Source organism: Heptranchias perlo, chromosome 9 (genome assembly GCF_035084215.1).
Source record: "Heptranchias perlo isolate sHepPer1 chromosome 9, sHepPer1.hap1, whole genome shotgun sequence".
In the NCBI taxonomy this organism is placed as follows: domain Eukaryota; kingdom Metazoa; phylum Chordata; class Chondrichthyes; order Hexanchiformes; family Hexanchidae; genus Heptranchias; species Heptranchias perlo.
This window is the reverse complement of record NC_090333.1, coordinates 34,187,433-34,209,135: the sequence shown is the minus strand read 5'-3', so window position 1 is coordinate 34,209,135 and position 21,703 is coordinate 34,187,433. Positions and strand designations below refer to the sequence as shown.

Genomic DNA, 21,703 nt, shown 5'->3' with positions numbered 1-21,703 from the left:
TGCCCGCTCCCCGTAACCCCTAATTCCCTTTACTTCTAGGAAACTGTCGATTTCTGTTTTAAATTTATTTAATGATGTAGCTTCCACAGCTTCCTGGGGCAGCAAATTCCACAGACCTACCACCCTCTGAGTGAAGAAGTTTCTCCTCATCTCAGTTTTGAAAGAGCAGCCCCTTATTCTAAGATTATGCCCCCTAGTTCTAGTTTCACCCATCCTTGGGAACATCCTTACTGCATCCACCCGATCAAGCCCCTTCACAATCTTTTATGTTTCAATAAGATCGCCTCTCATTCTTCTGAACTCCAATGAGTAGAGTCCCAATCCACTCAACCTCTCCTCATATGTCCACCCCCTCATCCCCGGGATTAACCGAGTGAACCTTCTTTGTACTGCCTCGAGAGCAAGTATGTCTTTTCTTAAGTATGGACACCAAAACTGTATGCAGTATTCCAGGTGCGGTCTCACCAATACCTTATATAACTGCAGCAATACCTCCCTGTTTTTATATTCTATCCCCCTAGCAATAAACGTCAACATTCCGTTGGCCTTCTTGATCACCTGCTGCACCTGCAAACTAACTTTTTGATTTTCTTGCACGAGGACCCCCTGATCCCTTTGTACTGCAGTACTTTCCAGTTGCTCGCCATTAAGATAATAACTTGCTCTCCGATTTTTCCTGCCAAAGTGCATAACCTCACATTTTCCAATATTGTATTGCATCTGCCAAATCTCCGTCCACTCACCCAGCCTGTCTATATTCCCTTGTAGGTTTTTTATGTCCTCCTCACTCTCTACTTTCCCTCCCATCTTTGTATCATCAGCAAACTTTGATATGTTACACTCGGTCCCCTCCTCCAAATCGTTAATATAGATTGTAAAGAGTTGGGGACCCAGCACCGACCCCTGCGGAACACCACTGGCTACAGGTTGCCAGTCCGAGAATGTACCATTTATCCCAACTTTCTGCTTCCTGTTAGATAACCAATCCTCCACCCATGCCAGAATATTACCCCAATCCAGTGATTCTTTATCTTGAGCAATAATCTTTTATGTGGCACCTTGTCGAATGCCTTCTGGAAGTCTAAATACACTACGTCCACTGGTTCCCCTTTATCCACCCTGTACGTTATATCCTCAAAGAACTCAAGCAAATTTGTCAGACATGACTTCCCCTTCGTAAAGCCATACTGACTTTGTCCTATTAAATTATGTTTATCCAAATGTTCCGCTGCTGTCTCCTTCATAATAGACTCCAAAATTTTACCCACCACAGATGTTAGGCTAACTGGTCTATAATTTCCAGCCTTCTGCCGACGACCCTTTTAAAATAAGGGTGTTACATTAGCAGTTTTCCAATCTGCCGGGACCTTTGCCGAGTCCAGAGAATTTTGGAAAATTATTACCAAAGCATCCACAATCCCTACTGCCACTTCCCTCAAGACCCTAGGATGTAAGCCATCAGGTCCAGGGGATTTATCCGCCTTGAGTCCCATTAATTTATTGAGTACCAATTCCTTAGTGATTTTAATCGTATTTAGCTCCTCCCCCACAGAGCCCCCTGTTTGTCCAGTGTTAGGATATTCTTAGTGTCCTCTACAGCAAAGACTGAAACAAAATATTTGTTCAGCATTTTTGCCATCTCCATGTTTCCCACCATTAATTTCCCGGTCTCATCCTCTAAAGGACCTACGTTTGCCTTAGCCACCCTTTTTCTTTTTATATAACTGTAGAAACTCTTGCTATCTGTTTTTATATTTTTTGCTAATTTATTTTCCTAATCTATCTTGCCTTTCTTAATCAATCCTTTCGTTACTTTTTGCTGTCTTTTGAAGACTTCCCAATCTTCTATCCTCCCACTAAGTTTTGTAAACGATTTTACAACACCAAGTTATAGTCCTGCAATTTTATTTTAAATTCACAAGCTTTCGGAGGCTTCCTCCTTCGTCAGGTGAACGATGTGAAAACATCCCCACTAAGTTTGGCTACCTTATATGTCCTTGTTTTTAGTCGGATACTATCCTTAATTTCTCTACTTAGCCACGGATGGCTGTCATTTCTTTTACACCCTTTTTTCCTCAGTGGAATATATATTTTTTGAAAGTTGTAAAATAACTCCTTAAATGAACACCACTGCTCATGTACCGTCTTACCCTTTAAACTATTTTCCCAGTCCACTTTAATCAATTCCGCTCTCATACCATCATAGTCTCCTTTATTCAAGCTCAGTACGCTTGTTTGAGAACCAACCTTCTCACCCTCTAATTGGATATGGAATGTAACCATGTTATGGTCACTCATTCCAAGGGGATCCTTAACTAGGACATTATTAATTAATCCTGGCTCATTACACAGGACCAGGTCCAAGGTTGCTTGCCCCCTTGTAGGTTCAGTTACATACTGCTCAAGAAATTCATCCCTAATACACTCAGTAAACTCTTCCTCAAGGCTACCCTGCCCAATTTGATTTGTCCAGTTAATATGATAGTTAAAATCCCCCATAATTATAGCTGTTCCCTTATTACATGCCCCGATTATTTCCTGATTAATACTTCTTCCAGAAGAGTTGCAACTATTAGGAGGCCTATATACTACGCCCACGAGTGTTTTTTGCCCCTTATTATTCCTTATCTCCACCCAAACTGTTTCATTATCCTGATCCTTTGTCCCAATATCATTTCTCTGTATTACAGTGATTCCTTCCCTTATTAACATAGCCACCCCACCTCCCCTTCCTTCCTGCCTGTCCTTCCTGATTGTTAAATACCCTGGCATATTTAATTCCCAGTCGTTGTCACCCTGCAGCCATGTTTCTGTAATGGCCACAAGATCATACCCATACGTCGTTATTTGTGCCGTTAACTCGTCCATTTTGTTACGAATGCTACGTGCATTCAGATAAAGAACTTTCAAATATGTTTTGTGACACTTAGTTCCTGCTTTTTCCTTTTTTAACACTTTACCTTTTACTCCATACCTTCTGTCCCTTCCTGATACGCTTTCCTCTGTCTCCCTGCTCAGGTTCCCAACCCCCTGCCACAGCTTTGATGCTGGGTTAATCGCCTTATGCCTTCTCGTTTTCATTTTATCTGTCGTGCCTAAAGTACCTAAAGTACACTTTCTTTCCGCTGCTGTATGCTTTTCCCTTTCACTTGTTCTTGAACAACTGTTCGTACTATTTGTATTGTAGATTTCCCTTGGGTCTTCCCCTCTCTTGCTGCTCTCAACTTTATTCCCTTCTGACTCCCCACTCAGGTTCCCATCCCCCTGCCACTCTCGTTTAAACCTTCCCCAACAGCACTAGCAAACACCCCCGCGAGGACATTTGTTTTACTGCCAAAAAAAATGTTCTCCTTCAGGGTCAACATAGTATTTAACTAACTACTTTATCCATTTTATCCACCAGATGTGAGGGTACAGATTTTATGTTAATCTGTACCTAAAGCTGACTTGCTTTTGTAAGCTAAGGAACTACTTTAAAAAGATTTAGACATTTTTACTTAATACAAATGGGGTTTGTAAATAATGCACTGCTGTGAGTGCTGTTCAAACAGTTGGTATTGTCCCAACCTATCTTAGTCAAATAATATGCAACACCACAGATGAGGACACTGTGCCGAGGAAGTAATATTACAACATCAGAACATCTTAAAAGTTACTGCTGGCACCATTTTCAAATTTGACTTTTTTTTTTAGATCTTTGAGCTTATCTTTCAAACCTACATGGATCAAGCCACACTAACTGATGCAACGCTGTTTTGAAAATATACCCACTATTGTTCCTGCTTGTTAAGCTAAAGCAAATAAGAACCTGCGCAGTAAAATATTTGAATAATGTTTTATTTAAAAGAAAAAACAAAATCTGAGCTACAAATTTAACAAGGTGCTTGGGGAGGACTGTGATCCTGATTTGTATTTCAGTTTTATATGCTGATTTTTTTTTTGTCAGTTATGGATGTGCTGCAGAGCTTATGAGTACAGTTGTGCTTGTTAATCACTCGCAGCAGTAAAATATTAATGAGTATTTCATTACTCCATATATCCAAAACTATTACCCAAACCACAATAAACTGCAGGAACTGGTCATTTAAAAATCTGGACACAGTTTAATGCTATAATTAAGCATTAATGCTTAATGGTTTGCCTCATCAGGTTTCCAAAAAGTTGAAATGCCAATGCAGTGTTTTGTTGGTCAGTATCATTTCCCCAAATCCTGAGGTCATCCTCACTCATGAAAGACTGAGCTCCAAACTGCTGCTTCCAGAGTCAATAAACTGTCTAATTCCAAGGTGCACTCAGGGAGACCAGCCTTAATCCTCACCTGAAGGGATCATAAGGGACAAGGCGGTTGCAGAAGCTGATTTGATCACTTTATTGACAGGCCTGGAGGTGCGTTTCTCAGTTGATTCCCCAGACATTAGCCGGTGTCGAGCCCTGCGGACTGCTAGGTCACTAATTGCTTTTGGAGTTGAAGAGTCTGATCCCTCAGTACTGTTGCTGCGAGACCTTTGATCAGATAGATCACCAGTGCTGCTAGCTGGAATACAAATTAAAACTCATTAATAATATAAGTGTCTTGATAGAACTTCTTTTGCTAGAAGCAATAATGAACTGTCGAACAGCTTTTTTTTGTTGCAATTGACATACTTTTGTCGTTTGAGGTCCACTGCAACATTTTAAATCACTTCACAAATAAATAATAAGATAGCAAACTCTCAGGTCTACACTGAATTGGAAAATAGCTGGGAACATTTCTTTCACCAGCACTTTGCACCTTAACTATTCAACAGGTGCTCAAAATGTGCTCCATGTTATCGCCAAGATAATCTCTCATCTCATCCAAAATAACATATTATGGAGTCTTGTGTATATCGTGCACTTTACCCATCACAATTTGTTGATTTGACGGAACAGAATTTGACTTACTTAGTCACTGTAAACCAGTGGCCATGATAATAATACATTGTGCATTGCATAGCATAACAGTCTGCTATAAAAGGGCATATCCTCTGATTCACCATGTGCAAAGCCGTGGGAGATCTGCAGGTATATTAAACGTCCAATGCACGTGCAACTTCCTGCAGGTTTTACCTTGTGTAGCTGTCGTGCCTATTTTGATTACACGAAAAATGCTAATTCCTGATCTTCAATTGGCTGATTCCTGGCATGAGACTCAGTCTAAGCCCGGCCAGATAACTCTGATTGGCCGAGTGCACTTTGTTAGTTTTTTCTTTTTATGGTTTCGATCTTCTTTTCCTTTTTTTTTTCTTCACTGCTGTTGTTCTTTCTTTTTAATAAAAAGATTTGTACCCTATTGTCTCTTTTTTGAAGGGTTCTTTCCCACAGTCTTTTTCTTTGAGCACTATTCACCAGTGTCTTATTTCTGAAGACCTGTTCTCCACTGTCTTTCTTTGAGGGCTTGTTCCCTGCTGTTATTTTTCTTTTTGAATTCTTCTTCCCAGCTATCTTTTTTTTTTTACTAACCTCATATTCAGTCTTTTTTTCTTCACTCATCAACACAAAATCTAAGTATCCAACTCTACACTACTCCGGTCTCCCAAATACTCAGTACCCTATTATTTTCCTCCACCTAAACTATGCACTACTCCCCTCCCCAACACTACTCCAAGTAACAACTACCCCTCCAAAATCCTCTCTACTTTCCTTATAAACACTTAATATCCCTGCAAATCATTTCCCCAACTCATTTAATTACTTCCATTTAATTAACCCCTTCTAAATCCTTACAAACCAAATAACCCATTTCGACAAACCACATAATCTCTTAACTGCTGCCATAACATGTATATTTCCTTATTAAAAAATGCCCTGATTTCCTATGGGCAATACTATGGGAGATCAACTAGCAATACATTAAAAATGGCACATCTGAACATGCAGACATCACATTTTATTACCGATGCAAAAAACAATCTTAAGAACTGACAAAACTAGTTAATTCGAATTTGCAAAGTTTCTTGACCAAACAACAATCAAATTGGGTCACAGCCGTTGAAAAATCCCCATTAAAATAAATATTTTAAAAATAGATACTTTTAAAAGATATTGGCAATATATTACAGTTCATGTATTAATTTTTTATGTCAATTCCAGAAAGGCTAAATTCTAGGTGGCTTGGCAATCCTTAAAAAAAACAACAGCACAGGATTCCCATTCAAAAAACCTTCCAATCCCAGCCTCGCTGTTGCACTGGTTCTCAGCTGGGCTTTTAGACATGAGCACTTTAGGGTGGCGATGGTCTCAACAGTAGACTAGAGGGTCACACCTCCTAGGTTTAACTAGACAGAATGGAGACAAAGATCAGCAAGGCTTCTACATCCTCCATTATCTCTGCATTATGCAGCTGCTCTTTGTGCAGAGGAATTGATAGAGAAGTTTGCAGACCAGAAATTCCCAATTTGGATTAACACTTCAATATAGAAGAGTCACATTCCTAACATGTGTCGTCCTTTAATAAAATTAGGCAATGGATTGACAATACGCCATGTGATCAACTTTGAAAGAGAGAAGTGGTGAATATATAATACTTCAGTCAAGATTATGCTTTTCACTGTTATTTTTGGAACAAAGACTCCATTAATTCGATTCATTCAGAAACTTCTTGCCGAACTAAAATTTTACATTCAAATCAGAAGTCATGAGCTCAAATACCACCGTGATAATTTGTGGAATTGAATTCATTAAGTCTGGCAATGTGGGTTACCACCAAAAAAATTAGCATGAAAGTTGCTGAATTGTCATAAAAACCCAATTGGTTCACTAGTGTCCTTCAAGGAAAGGAACTTACCACCCCCTACCTGGTCTGGCCTACATGTGAGTCCAGTACCACACTACATGGTTGACTCATAGTGCCCCCATGGCAACAAGAAATTGGCATTAAATGCTGCCTTGACAGTGTCACCCACATCCCAGGAATAAATAAAAAAATCAGGTTATGTGCCTATCTGCAGTTCTTTGCGGCATTTTTACAGGAGTATATTACCAGTTAAAGTCGAGCTGCTTATATTACTGATTGTTGAGGCAGGTGTGGCAGGACTAGCATCCACTTCCAGTGTGATGTCTCTCTCTGCAGTCAGTTCTGGAATAGTTAAAGACACATCTTCCCACGTCCTGGTTGCTTGCTGCTTCTTTCCCTCTTCCTCTCCAGAGATGGCAAAGCGAGGCATCTCCATTAGTGTCGAGCAACGACGCCTGACTGTCAGTGGAGGGCTGGAGTCACTTTCAGTGTGGGATGATTCTGACAATGACATACGTTTTCTGATACTGAAAAGAGAAATAGAAACTGTAAATGAGTCACAAAATCCCATAAATGGTGAAGTTTCTTATGCACCAGAGAATAGGACCGTCAAGGCCAGTTGGGCAGAGGACACAGATTTAAAGTGATTGACAAAAGAACCAAAGGTGACATGAGGAAAAACTTTTTTACACAGCAAGTGGTTATGATCTGGAATGCATTGCCTGAAAAGGTGGTGGAGGCAGATTCAATTATGGCTTTCAAAAGGGAATTGGATGAGTACTTGAAAGAAAAAAAATTGCAGGGCTACAGGGAAAGGGCGGGGTGTGACTAGCTGCATTGCTCTTGCAGACAGCCGGCACGGACTCAATGGGCCGAATGACCTCCTTCTGTGCTGTAACCATTCTATGATTCTAAGTAACAGCACATCAGTAATGATTACTAGAGAAAACTGCTAACTGTAATAACAGGATAAACACGAATGCTTGCTTTCCACTACTTAGGATTTATGACATTTACACTGAACAGTTTAGGCTTCTGTATCTTAGAAGCCTCCAAAAATTGTAGACATGGATGTCTCTGCAGTTGCCAACTGCCGAATGGTGAGTGGTTAGCTCAGTCTCCAATGGAGTGATGGAAAAGAATGGCCTTCAGTCAACAACACAGCAACCTGATGCTCGGATATACACACACAAAAAAGTACAGATTTGACCTTTGAAATTTCCTCTATATTCAGTTCTTATTCTCAGCTGTGCTGTCAAGGTGCAGCAGCCTTCAGGTACATGCCGACAGGGAAGGATAATAAAATCATCCAAAGGTGATATCATACACCCCCTGAAGACCTATTATAGAATGACACACATCCACCCTCTCAACAAAGTAATAGTGTGTGGTACAAGGAAATCAAAAGGTAGGGGAAGAAAAACAAGAGAGAGGAAATTAATTAAACAACATTGTCATTAAGTTCTAAGGAAGTCTACTCCAAAGATTAAATTCCAATTATCTTGGCAGGTGTAAGCAGGGCTAACATACAGGATTTCAGGTATTGATACCAAAACTTTTGCAGCCAAAACATCAGAAGGAATAACAGAAAAGGAACAGGTTGAACATCCAATCTAATTATTAAAATTCCTCTACATAAGTATTTTGACACCGACCTACTTGTTTTCTAATAATCATGTACTAGATAAGAATAATGGCTAAGTTAAGTTCAAAATGCACAACGAATATGAACATTAACAAGACATTTTAAAGCGAAATGCTAGTGCCAGGTGAACTTTTGCAGTTTAGTTAACAAAAATACAAGACTAAAAACCTCACAATAATAAACAAATAATAATAACCAAAATAAACAATAAACAAAAAATAATAATAAACAAAATAATAAACAAAAAATTGGTTACTTATATCTTAGTGTAGCCCACTGGAGACAACACACTCACTCTTAATGTTAACAGCCAAACACCTATCTTCTGGCATGAGCCAGATGAAACATGTTAAATTTTTCAGTGATATTTGAATATTAGGTGTCCTGTTTTGCTTTAATCATTGGACTTTTGGAAGCCTGACGAAGGAGGAAAGCTCCGAAAGCTTGTGATTTCAAATAAAGCTGTTGGACTATAACCTGGTGTTGTAAGACTCCTTAAATTTGACAGCAGATAGTTAACTTACATTTCAGGAGATCCAATTATCCAGCTCCTATCTCGGGTCTTCAGGCCACCAAGGCCATCCAACTTGTCAATTCTGTCGTCCTTCTCCTCACTGAAGCTGCGTTTGGTTGGGGGTGGTGTTTTCCTTTCTTCGTGTAGTGAAAGCCGTTCCATGCTACTGTAAACCTAAAAGATGGTGACATTTATTAGTTTTCATGTGGCTCTATTTAATGGTAGAATATAGATTTGCGTTAAAAATTGCAGAAACTCAATAACAAGGCTTTAAGAAAAACAAGTTCCTGAACTTAGATTTTTACAACACTCCGCTGTTTGCAACCATCTTCAGCCAGAAGTGCCGAGTGGATAATCCATCTCAGCCTCCTCCCGATATCCCCACCATCACGGAAGCCAGTCTTCGGCCAATTCGATTCACTCCACGTGATATCAAGAAACGGCTGAGTGCACTGGATACAGCAAAGGCTATGGGCCCCGACAACATCCCAGCTGTAGTGCTGAAGACTTGTGCTCCAGAACTAGCTGCGCCTCTAGCCAAGCTGTTCCAGTACAGCTACAACACTGGCATCCACCCGACAATGTGGAAAATTGCCCAGGTATGTCCTGTCCACAAAAAGCAGGACAAATCCAATCCGGCCAATTACCGCCCCATCAGTCTACTCTCAATCATCAGCAAAGTGATGGATGGTGTCGTCGACAGTGCTATCAAGCGGCACTTACTCACCAATAACCTGCTCACCGATGCTCAGTTTGGGTTCCGCCAGGACCAATCGGCTCCAGACCTCATTACAGCCTTGGTCCAAACATGGACAAAAGAGCTGAATTCCAGAGGTGAGGTGAGAGTGACTGCCCTTGACATCAAGGCAGCATTTGCCCGAGTGTGGCACCAAGGAGCCCTAGTAAAATTGAAGTCAATGGGAATCAGGGGGAAAACTCTCCAGTGGCTGGAGTCATACCTAGCACAAAGGAAGATGGTAGTGATAGTTGGAGGCCAACCATCTCAGCCCCAGGGCATTGCTGCAGGAATTCCTCAGGGCAGTGTCCTAGGCCCAACCATCTTCAGCTGCTTCATCAATGACCTTCCCTCCATCATAAGGTCAGAAATGGGGATGTTCGCTGATGACTGCACAGTGTTCAGTTCCATTCGCAACCCCTCAGATAATGAAGCAGTCCGAGCCCGCATGCAGCAAGAGCTGGACAACATCCAGGCTTGGGCTCATAAGTGGCAAGTAACATTCGCGCCAGATAAGTGCCAGGCAATGACCATCTCCAACAAGAGAGAGTCTAACCACCTCCCCTTGACATTCAACGGCATTACCATCGCCGAATCCCCCACCATCAACATCCTGGGGGGTCACCATTGACCAGAAACTTAACTGGACCAGCCATATAAATACCGTGGCTACGAGAGCAGGTCAGAGGCTGGGTATTCTGCGGTGAGTGACTCACTTCCTGACTCCCCAAAGCCTTTCCACCATCTACAAGGCACAAGTCAGGAGTGTGATGGAATACTCTCCACTTGCCTGGATGAGTGCAGCTCCAACAACACTCAAGAAGCTCGACACCATCCAAGATAAAGCAGCCCGCTTGATTGGCACCCCATCCACCACCCTAAACATTCACTCCCTTCACCACCGGCGCACTGTGGCTGCAGTGTGCACCATCCACAGGATGCATTGCAGCAACTCGCCAAGGCTTCTTCGACAGCACCTCCCAAACCCGCGACCTCTACCACCTAGAAGGACAAGGGCAGCAGGCGCATGGGAACAACACCACCTGCACGTTCCCCTCCAAGTCACACACCATCCCGACTTGGAAATATATCGCCGTTCCTTCATTGTCGCTGGGTCAAAATCCTGGAACTCCCTTCCTAACAGCACTGTGGGAGAACCGTCACCACACGGACTGGAGCGGTTCAAGAAGGCGGCTCACCACCACCTTCTCGAGGGCAATTAGGGATGGGCAATAAATGCCGGCCTTGCCAGCGACGCCCACATCCCGTGAACGAATAAAAAAAAATTTAAAAAAATAACCAAGCCCTATAGACATGCATCGGGCCAAATTGCCCCACTGTCCAATGCAGTAAAATACAGCTATCACCCCACTTATAATCACTATGACTGCACATTTCCAGTAAATAACTTAGCTACATGAGGTTGAGTTTAAATTAACTCCATGTGAGGTGGTGGTTGGCACATTTTATTATGTTCATGCCTGTAGACCAAATAAAATGGGGGTTGAAGTTCACAGTCAGACCTCAAATCTACTGTAAGGTAAGTTGACATTTTTCAAGCAGTGACCTGCTTTGGGGTGTGACATAGTACCAGTCGGAAGCATCTTGTTCTCGTTAAAGTGCAAAATTTATACTCCTGTACAACTTTTTTCCCCTTTTGGTACTAACATGTAGGCACCGTGTTAAGGGCATTTCAAAGGTGAAGTTATCCCTTTCCGTGCACGATTAAAACTTTCTCAGATCTCAGGGTTGCTACTGCTTTTTTTCTTGCCAAGAATTATGGGTGTAGGGTGTAACTGAGAACTTGCCATTCCTAGATAAAACCTACTACCATAATTCTCACTTGAATATCTGGGAACTGATGCTACAACAATATCACTTACCAAGAGCTCTTAGCAAGGGGGGCGGCAGGGGAGAGAGTTTGTCAGAGGGGAGGGGGTGTGGGTGAACATCTATGTATGTATGGGAGAAGGGAGGAGATACAGAGGGTCTACAGTGAGCTCACTGTGTACGCGAGGAACCGTGGAAAAGTTCTATGTGGGGGAGGATCAAGCTCCAACCTATGAAGGAAATAGTAAACAATCTATCTATTAACCTCTTCTGGAGAATAAGGCTTTCACAGCACTTAATTTTTGCAATGAATAAACTGCCAGCACAGTAGCTGTTTTGAAGTACCACTATTGTTAACTTTATAACAGAAATCCAAACTATCAAATTAAGAAAATTTAACCAGTTACGGGGGTACTGTAAAAAAAAGAAAGCAGTGATCAAGATATCCTGATTAACATTTACCTACACCATTGCTGAAAAATTGTTCTGTGTCTAGATTTTCAGGTTAATGTTGTAAATGAATTAATAAGAAAAATGTTTGCACTTTTTTAAAAACACCTTATCACTTGTATCAGAAGGATCTCAAAGCACTTCACATATAGTGAATCACACTTAAAAATGTAGTTGTGGACAACAACATTTCACAATCAGCAATCAAATGAATAACCAATTAATCTGTTTTTGATGCTGTTGGTTGAAGGAAGATTGTTAGCCAGGACACTGCAAAAACGCCCTGCTTTTTTTCAAATATTGAGACAGGGTCTTTACTGTATTGGATTGTCAGTCCAGATTATGTGCTCAGGTTCTGAAATAGGGATTGAACCAATATGAATTTTTATGTACAGGGAAAAAACTAACAAGCATTGTTCTGTCAGAATGATCTTAATGTCACCTACCCAGGTTCTCAACATATCCCTCAATTTCTTCTCTCTTCAAAAACACATCTAGTTACCACTTGAACTACTTATACAATGTGTTTCAAATGAATTCACTTATTGATTTATATTTCTGTAAACCCTGAAAAGAGACAGAGTAGTAACTCTCACACTCAGTGCTCTAGATATTGTACTTACCTTGCTGAATCTCGGTGAACATGATGAAAACTGTTTAATTTCCACATGCTCATCATCATTAGTGTCATCTTCCTCATCAGAATCAAGATGGTGGTACCTGTCGGATCGAGCTATCACAAGGAAGATAATAGTGTATCAAAAATGAGGACTTATTTGGTGATTCCGAATTGCCACCTTTGCACACAAGTCATCTCAATTGGAACCTTTTTGAATGCAACAAGTTAGATGGATAAAGTGTTTCTTGAAAATAATGGACCAAATAGTACATCAGCAACAAAGGGAGACTTAGTAAAACAGGGATTAAATTATCAAATCTGCATATTTGTGGCTTTGTCTGCAATCGCTTTTTTTACTCCCATCAAAGTAACATAAACTTTTCCATCACATTTAATTTTAAACAGGGAGAGTCATTATTATATTCCTATTAAAAATCAAATCTAGTAGTTAGGTGACTTGGTGGTGCAGTGAGTCAGACAGAGGTGTTCAAACTGTGGCCATAGGGCAAATGCAGACCAAGTTTTGGCAATCTGGCTCTTGAAGTTCAGGCAACTCAGTTTTGTTTTTACTCGTTACTTTGTCCTGTTTGAATTTTGTGAGCTTGAAGATTTGGAAAGGGCTGTTTTCAGTACTGTCATCTCAAGTTCAAGTTCAACCCAAAGGAATAGGAATAAAATCTCTCTCTACTGTCTATAAGGGCCATGAAATTAGTATGATTTGGTTGAGTTGAGTGTTCATGGGACAAAATTATTCATAATTAAGCACTAAACTATAACAACTTGCATATTTATAGCACCTTTAACTTAGAAAAATGTCCCAAGGTGCTTCACAGGACTGAAATCAGACAAATATTGACATTGAGCCAAAATAGGAGATATTAGGTGGGGTGACTAAAAGCTTGGTCAAAGAGGTAAGTTTTAAGAAGAGTATTAAAGGAGGAGAGAGAGGTGGAGAGACAGAGAGGTTAAGGGAGGGAATTCCAGAGCTTAGAGCCTAGAAGGTTGAAGGCACAGCCACCGATGGTGAGATGAAGGGAGTGGGGGATGCACAAGAGGCCAGAGTTGGAGGAATGCAAAGTTCTTGGAGGGTTTATCTGAGACTGTAGTGAGTGTTTATTGTTGTAAGTAGGGGGATTGCCTGTAGTTGTGCTGAAAGCACTTGATACTGACACTGACAGGCTAAACTGGTATCCACATCTGACATCCTTCATTATGTGCAGCACAAATTTAAAAACAAACTCAAGGAGCAATATTGTGATTAACGTCCACTATTTAAAAAAAAGTTCTTTTGATTTTTGTTTATACAGTGAGTGCTCATGGCATCAGGGAAAGGGACTGGAAAATTTATTGAACTCAGTCATGAGGGTGTTGAAATAATATCAATAATCATAAACATGAACTGAGGATACTTCGAAGATTGCATAATTTCAGCTGTATGTCGGATCAGCCCCTACCCATCTCAGCAACTTTTTTCAGCCAGTTACTTCGATAAGGTCATCTAGGCATATTGATTAAATAAAATTATTGGGTAGGAATGTAAAAATGTAATATACACATGTTAATTACAATTCTTGGTTACCATTTTATTTTTCAAAGAGCAAAAGTATGACTCTCCTCCAACATTAGACTTTGTTAATTTTTCCATAATTATTATAACAACCTGTCCACTTAAACTTGTACAGTAATGCAGCAATAGCAATGAAACAAAAGGAGAGGATGAAGCATTTTGGATAGAATTTTATCTTTCAACCCAGGGTCACAGGTTTCTAAACTCTACCTACTGTCAAAGTAACTGGTGTCATCTTCTGACTCAAGCTGAGGAATGAATTCTGCCTTCTGACGGAGCAGGCTGTTCCAGTCCAGGTCTGTGAAGAACCGATGCTGCTTAACTTCATAGGCACTGCCTAGGAGGACAAAGCATAGTTCTACATTGATTTAAGTCCACCAATCTTGATCTCACATGAAAGGGCAAAGTTGAGTACTTTCATCACCCAACAACACTCCTTCACAAGCCACAAGCAAAGCCTTTTTAATTAAAAAAAATGGATTCATTTTTCTAATTTCTGTACAGAAAAGTACAATAATAAGCTAGCACATGCACACACACAGCTTAATTATTCTTTAGTGTTCTAAAAATAAAACCACTTACACTGGAATGCTAACCTGATGTCTAGTCAATTGCCTTTCAGGTAAAAGATTGGTGCTGAGATTTCAAAACAAGTTCAGATAGAAAGGTAGAAATAGAGATAGTGGAGGAAGGGGAAAGAGAGATGGAGAGAGAGAAGCAATTGAAATACACACACACACACACACACACACACACACACACACACACACAGTAGTAGCAGCAATTTTACCTATGGCCATAATACTGTCTTCATCTGAGCCATGTTCCAGAAGTTTATATTCTGATCCTGTGGAATTCCATAAATATCTCTAACATTGGTCATACTTCAGGAAGGCAAATGCTAATCATTACCTGTACCCAGTCGTTCCAATGGATTTTGCCTTAGCAGCGTTGAGATGAGGTCCTGGGCGTCAGGTGGTAAAGCATCATCCCCATCAGGCCAAGCTATCTCATCTGAGCAATGAAACAAAAAGGAAAGGATGGAAGATTTTAAATCAGACACAAATAAATGCTTATATACTTGTAATGCCTAATTTAAATAATTCATAACTTCCTACAAAATTAAATCACATAATCACAGAATTTTACAGCAAGAGGTCACTTGGCCCATTACTCCTGGACCAGCTCTCTGAAAGAACTCTCGACTTAGTCCCATTATCCTCTCCTTTCCCAATATATGCTTTAAGTTTGTTACTTTTCACATATTTATCCACTTCTCTTTTAAAGGCTAATATTGATTTGTTTCTACCCCCTTCCTGGTAGAACATTCCAAGGCCCCACCACCCTCCATGTAAAAAAATAAAAATCTCCTAACATCTCCCTGTGTTCTTTTGGTGAGAAACTTAAATTCATGCCCTCTAGTTAAGACACATGACCAACAGAAATAGATTTTCCCTAATGACGTTATCGAAACCCATCGTTTCAAACAACTCTATCAGATCTCCTTTTCATCTTCTCTGTTCTAATGAACAGAGCCCAGTTTACATAGTAACAGTTTCAGGCAAGTCCACCTGTCCACAGTATTCCCTTGGTACATTTCTATTAGCCCTGAATTCCATTTGTTGACAACAGCCTGTTTAGTGCCTTCTGGAAATCCATTAAGCTTTATTGATCCACCAATCCGTGCCACATACTTATCACCCTTTCAGCAAAAAAAGTTCCTCTTGTATTTCCTGTTTTCCTTTGTTGTTCTTAATTTGTAAATATGACCCCTTGTGCTTAAATTTTCTATATGGCAGAAAAGCTTACTTGGATCCAAATTGTCCAAACCTTTCATAATTTTAAACACTTCCAGCATATCCCCTCTCAGTCTTTTCTTTTCAAGAGAGAAAAGACCCAGGGTAGTTGATCTTTCGTCATACGTCATTCCCTTAAGTTCTGGGATCAGCCATTTGGCCCTTCTCTGCACCCTGTCTGAAAATTACTAAATATCCTTTTTGAAATAGGGAGACCAAAACTGGGTGATAGATATAAGATTAAATGTAAGAGATTTGGGGCAGAGAGCAGGAGAAACATTTTTTTTTACACAGAGGGTTGTGGAGCTGTAAAATGCACTACTGGTGTTAGTGATTGAAGCAGCGACTATGTCAACATTTAAGAACAGATTAGAAAGGTGGTTGAAAAAAAGGGGAGTAAAGGGATATCGGAATAGGATGGGCACAAGGGGGTTAGGACTGCTGCTTGTGTGGAGGATAAACGTCAACATGGACTGGTTGGGCCGAAAGGCCTGTTTTTGTACTGTCATTTCTATGTAAAATCTGCTGAACGCTATTCTTGGCACATTTTTTTTTATTGGTTCATGGGATGTGGGTGACGCTGGCAAGGCCAGCATTTATCGCCCATCCCTAATTGCACTTGAGAAGATGGTGGTGAGCCGCTTTATTGAACCGCTGCAGCCCGTGTGATGAAGGTTCTTCCATAGTGCTGTTAGGTAGGGAGATCCAGGATTTTGACCCAGCGATGATGAAGGAACGGCAATATATTTCCAAGTCGGGATGGTGTGTGACTTGGAGGGGAACGTGCAGGTGGTGTTGTTCCCATGTACCTGCTGCCCTTGTCCTTCTAGGTGGTAGAGGTCGCGGGTTTGGGAGGTGTTGTCGAAGAAGCCTTGGCGAGTTGCTGCAGTGCATCCTGTGGATGGTACACACTGCAGCCATGGTGTACCGGTGGAGAAGGAAGTGAATGTTTAGGTTGGTGGATGGGGTGCCAATCAAGCAAGCTGCTTTGTCCTGGATGGTGTCGAGCTTCTTGAGTATTGTTGGAGCTGCGCTCATCCAGGCAAGTGGAGAGTATTCCATCACACTCCTCACTTGTGCCTTGTCGATGGTGGAAAGGCTTTGGGGAGTCAGGAGGTGAGTCACTCGCCGCAGAATACCCAGCCTCTGACCTGCTCTCGTAGCCACAGTATTTGTGGTTGGTCCAGTTAAGTTTCTGGTCAATGGTGACCCTCAAGATGTTGATGGTGGGGGATTTGGCGATGGTAATGCCGTTGAATGTCAAGGGGAGATGGTTAGACTCTCTCTTGTTGGAGATGGTCATTGCCTGGCACTTATCTGGCGCGAATGTTACTTGCCACTTATCAGCCCAAGCCTGGATGTTGTCCAGGTCTTCCTGCATGCGGGCTCGGACTGCTTCATTATTTGAGGGGTTGCGAATGGAACTGAACACTGTGCAGTCATCAGCGAACATCCCCATTTCTGACCTTATGATGGAGGGAAGGTCATTGATGAAGCAGCTGAAGATGGTTGGGCCTAGGACACTGCCCTGAGGAACTCCTGCAGTAATGTCCTGGGGCTGAGATGATTGGCCTCCAACAACCACTACCATCTTCCTTTGTGCTAGGTATGACTCCAGCCACTGGAGAGTTTTCCCCCTGATTCCCATTGACTTCAATTTTACTAGGGCTCCTTGGTGCCACACTTGGTCAAATGCTGCCTTGATGTCAAGGGCAGTCACTCTCACCTCACCTCTGGAATTCAGCTCTTTTGTCCATGTTTGGACCAAGGCTGTAATGAGGTCTGGAGCAGAGTGGTCTTGGCGGAACCCAAACTGAGCATCGGTGAGCAGGTTATTGGTGAGTAAGTGCCGCTTGATAGCACTGTCAACGACACCTTCCATCACTTTGCTGATGATTGAGAGTAGACTGTTGGGGCGGTAATTGGCCGGATTGGATTTGTCCTGCTTTTTGTGGACAGGACATACCTGGGCAATTTTCCACATTGTCGGGTAGATGCCAGTGTTGTAGCTATACTGGAACAGCTTGGCTAGAGGCGCAGCTAGTTCTGGAGCACAAGTCTTCAGCACTACAGCTGGGATGTTGTCGGGGCCCATAGCCTTTGCTGTATCCAGTGCACTCAGCCGTTTCTTGATATCACGTGGAGTGAATCGAATTGGCCGAAGACTGGCTTCCGTGATGGTGGGGATATCGGGAGGAGGCAGAGATGGATCATCCACTCGGCACTTCTACCATTACCAACAAGCCAGTGGATCAACCCTGGTTCAATGAGGAGTGTAGAAGATGCAGTTTATGAAGATGCTTCAGCCTTGTCTTTTCACTCACGTGCTGGACTCCGCTATCATTGAGGATGGGGATGTTTACAGAGCCTCCTCCTCCCGTTAGTTGTTTAATTGTCCACCACCATTCACAACTGGATGTGGTAGGACTGCGGAGCTTTGATCTGATCAGTTGGTTGTGGAATCGCTTAGCTCTGTCTATAGCATGCTGCTTCCGCTGTTTAGCATGCATGTAGTCCTGTGTTGTAGCTTCACCAGGTTGGCACCTCATTTTTAGGTACGCCTGGTGCTGCTCCTGGCATGCTCTTCTACACTCCTCATTGAACCAGGGTTGATCCACTGGCTTGTTGGTCATGGTAGAATGAGGAATATGCCGGGCTATGAGGCATAATGCACTTGTGTAAAACTACTGTATCCACTATTTTAACAAGTTGTTAAGTTGTTTAAAATAGCTAACAACTTTATTAAAATAATGCACAAAAGGTGCAGTATTTTAATAGTATTAACTATACTATTATACAAGTTTTAACCATCACACCAAAAACAGCAGTTTATGATATATAACCCTAATAAAATAAGACGACTGGGACTCCCTTTGGACGATGATGTACTGTAGACAGTGGTTTTGAATTCCACTGTAAAAAATAACATTCTGGCTACTAGAAGCAAGGACAGCAATTCAGCATTGCAGGATTTATTTGGTGCTTCTCTTCAATATTTTCAATACATCATAATTGGGGTGAAGGTAAATCCAAAAATCCAAAACATAACTTACCACTTATCACTTGTCCAAACAGTTCCTCTGGAGTATCTCCAAAAAAAGGAACACATCCCACCAGAAACTCGTACAGAATTATACCCATGGCCCACCAATCCACTGGCTTCCCGTAACCCTGCCGCAGTATCACCTCAGGAGCGATGTATTCTGGAGTTCCACATACCTTTGCGAAGATAAAGAAACCAGTTTTTAAAAGTTTATTTTCCCACTGCTTTAAACCCCTATTATATATCTCTGCTTCAGCAAAATATTTTCCAGCTTAGCAAACATCAACATGGTGAAATGAATGGAAAATTCAATGATGTGGGTTTCTGTCCATAAATACCCTGTAAAATGAAGGGAGCTCAATAAAACTACCTGATTTTTTTTAAAATTTAAAAGACACATCACAAGAAGTTAAAGCACCATTCATTGTAAGAACAAGGAGTTGATCATGCAACATTTTGGAACACATGGCATAAGTTAATTGATAATTATACTACACAAGATCTTAATGAAGCAGAGCATTTGACAATAGCCACTTGACAGAGAGGATTATAGATGTATGATGATTTTCCATAAAGATATGATCAAATGAAACTCAAAAGAAATCACCTGAAAACCATTCAACCAATAAAAAAATGTAACATGTCTCACCCATTAAGGTTCCATGCTGAAAGCTTTAAGCAACACTTCATTCTCCACAGCAAATAAGTGGGACAATTTCTTGCCCATTTCTAACTTCAAAATAATTTTTTGGTCCCTTACATGGCTTTCCACTTTCACAATCTTGGTTAATGCCAGTCCTGACTCTGAATCCAACTTGAACCCTTTTTTTGGCAACAAGCATCTTTTTGTCTCTTGAATGATATGTGGTGGAAGTTCCATACTTTCACTTCCTTATACATCCCTTCATGTTGCCTTCTTATATGCCAAATTTAATTAGTCTTGTGTATAATTAAACCACACACTGGCTCAAATTATTTTGAATTCACAACATAATTTGTTGTCCCCACCATTGCTACAGTACTATTTAAATAGGATTAGAACTTTATTTAAAAATGTGTTGGAAGTGGCACTGAGTCCTTTAGACCTGGAATTTCCCAGGTTTGATTGCTGAGTTGTCCTGTCTTTAATTCAAAGATCGTAAGGCAGTACATTTGTCCCTGGATTAGAAATTTAAAAAGTTGGCTTGTCCAGGAGGTCCTACTGGAATGTGCACACTTCTGAAAGTCAAGTGATTACAGTATCAGTTATAATTCCTACACAGTCAAGTAGCCAATTGAAAATTGGCCACTTGAACGAGGTGCAAGTGCCACCATCCGTGAATTGCTTTCAAGAAAGGTGTAATGGAAAGGGGAAAAGAAAAAAAATTGATAGAAATGAAAGAACTGCTAAAATACCCAACTTGTTTATCCCATGAACTATGTTTTCACACCATTTTTTACATAATATGTAAATTATTTTACAGATGAATAACTGATGGTCAGAATCATTTAATAGTAATCAGTTTAACAGTTCATAGAGTGCATTAGGGACTGTTTCTTAGACCAATAGGTCGGGGAACCAACAAGGGAACAGACCATTTTGGATCTGGTAATTGGTAATGAAACAGGATTAATTAATGATCTCAAAGTAAAGGGTCCCTTGGGAAGCAGTGATCATAACATGATAGAATTTCACATCCAGTTTGAGAGCGAGGATCTTGGGTCTGAAACTAAGGTATTAAACTTAAATAAGGGCAATTATAAAGGAATTAGGACGGAATTGGCTAAAATGGACTGGGTAAACAGATTAGATGGTATGATGGTAGATAAGCAGTGGCAAACATTTAAAAAGGTATTTTATGACTCGCAACAAAAATATATCCCTGTGAGGAGGAAAGACTCTACAAAAAGGGTGAACCAACCATGGCTAACTAAGGAAGTAAAGGATGGTATCAGGTTAAAAGAAAAAGCATACAACATGGCAAAGATTATTGGTAAGCCCGAAGATTGGGAAAACTTTAAAAACCAGCAAAGGATGACTAAAAGAATAATAGAGGGAGAAAATAAATTATGAGAGTAAACTAGCAAGAAATATAAAAACTGACAGTAAAAGCTTCTACAAGTATATAAAAAGGAAGAGGGTAGCTAAAGTAAACATTGGTCCCTTAGAGGATGAGACTGGGGAAATAATAATGGAAAACAAGGAAATGGCGGAGGAATTGAATAGATATTTTGTATCTGTCTTCAGAGTAGAAGACACTAATAATATACCAATAATAGTAGAAAATCAAGGGGCAAAGGGGAGGGAGGAACTAAAAACAATCACTATCACTAGAGAAAAAGTACTAGGTAAACTAATGGGTCTAAAGGCTGACAAGTCCCCTGATCCGAGGGTCTTAAACAAAGTGGCTACAGAGATAGTGGATGCATTGGTTGCAATCTTCCAGAATTCACTAGATTCTGGAAAGGTCCCAGCGGATTGGAAAACCGCAAACATAATACCCTTATTCAAGAAGTGAGTGAGACAGAAAGCAGGTAATTATAGACCAGTTAGCCTAACATCTGTCATTGGGAAAATGCTAGAATCCATTATAAGGAAGTAGTAGCAGGACATTTGGAGACTCATAATACAATCAAGGAGAGTCAACATGGTTTAATGATGGGGAAATTGTGTCTGACAAATTTATTAGAGTTCTTTGAGGAAGTAACAGGCAGGGTGGATAAAGGGGAACCAATGGATGCAGTATATTTGGATTTCAAAAAGGCATTT

General features: G+C 40.8%; 1 protein-coding gene across 4 annotated transcripts in view; it reads right to left on the bottom strand.

The window, feature by feature from the left end:
* The window catches only part of mast2 (microtubule associated serine/threonine kinase 2), a 464,493-nt gene that overhangs the window by 24,690 nt on the left and 418,100 nt on the right, over positions 1–21,703 (bottom strand). For all 4 annotated transcript variants that reach the window (XM_067990160.1, XM_067990162.1, XM_067990163.1 and 1 more), the window contains 7 exons: positions 18,965–19,130; positions 15,028–15,129; positions 14,330–14,452; positions 12,553–12,662; positions 8,924–9,087; positions 7,001–7,281; positions 4,319–4,534 (listed from right to left, as the gene is read on the bottom strand). In XM_067990160.1, the coding sequence (XP_067846261.1) occupies positions 4,319–4,534; positions 7,001–7,281; positions 8,924–9,087; positions 12,553–12,662; positions 14,330–14,452; positions 15,028–15,129; positions 18,965–19,130 (1,162 nt within the window). The remainder of the gene's footprint in view (positions 1–4,318; positions 4,535–7,000; positions 7,282–8,923; positions 9,088–12,552; positions 12,663–14,329; positions 14,453–15,027; positions 15,130–18,964; positions 19,131–21,703) is intronic.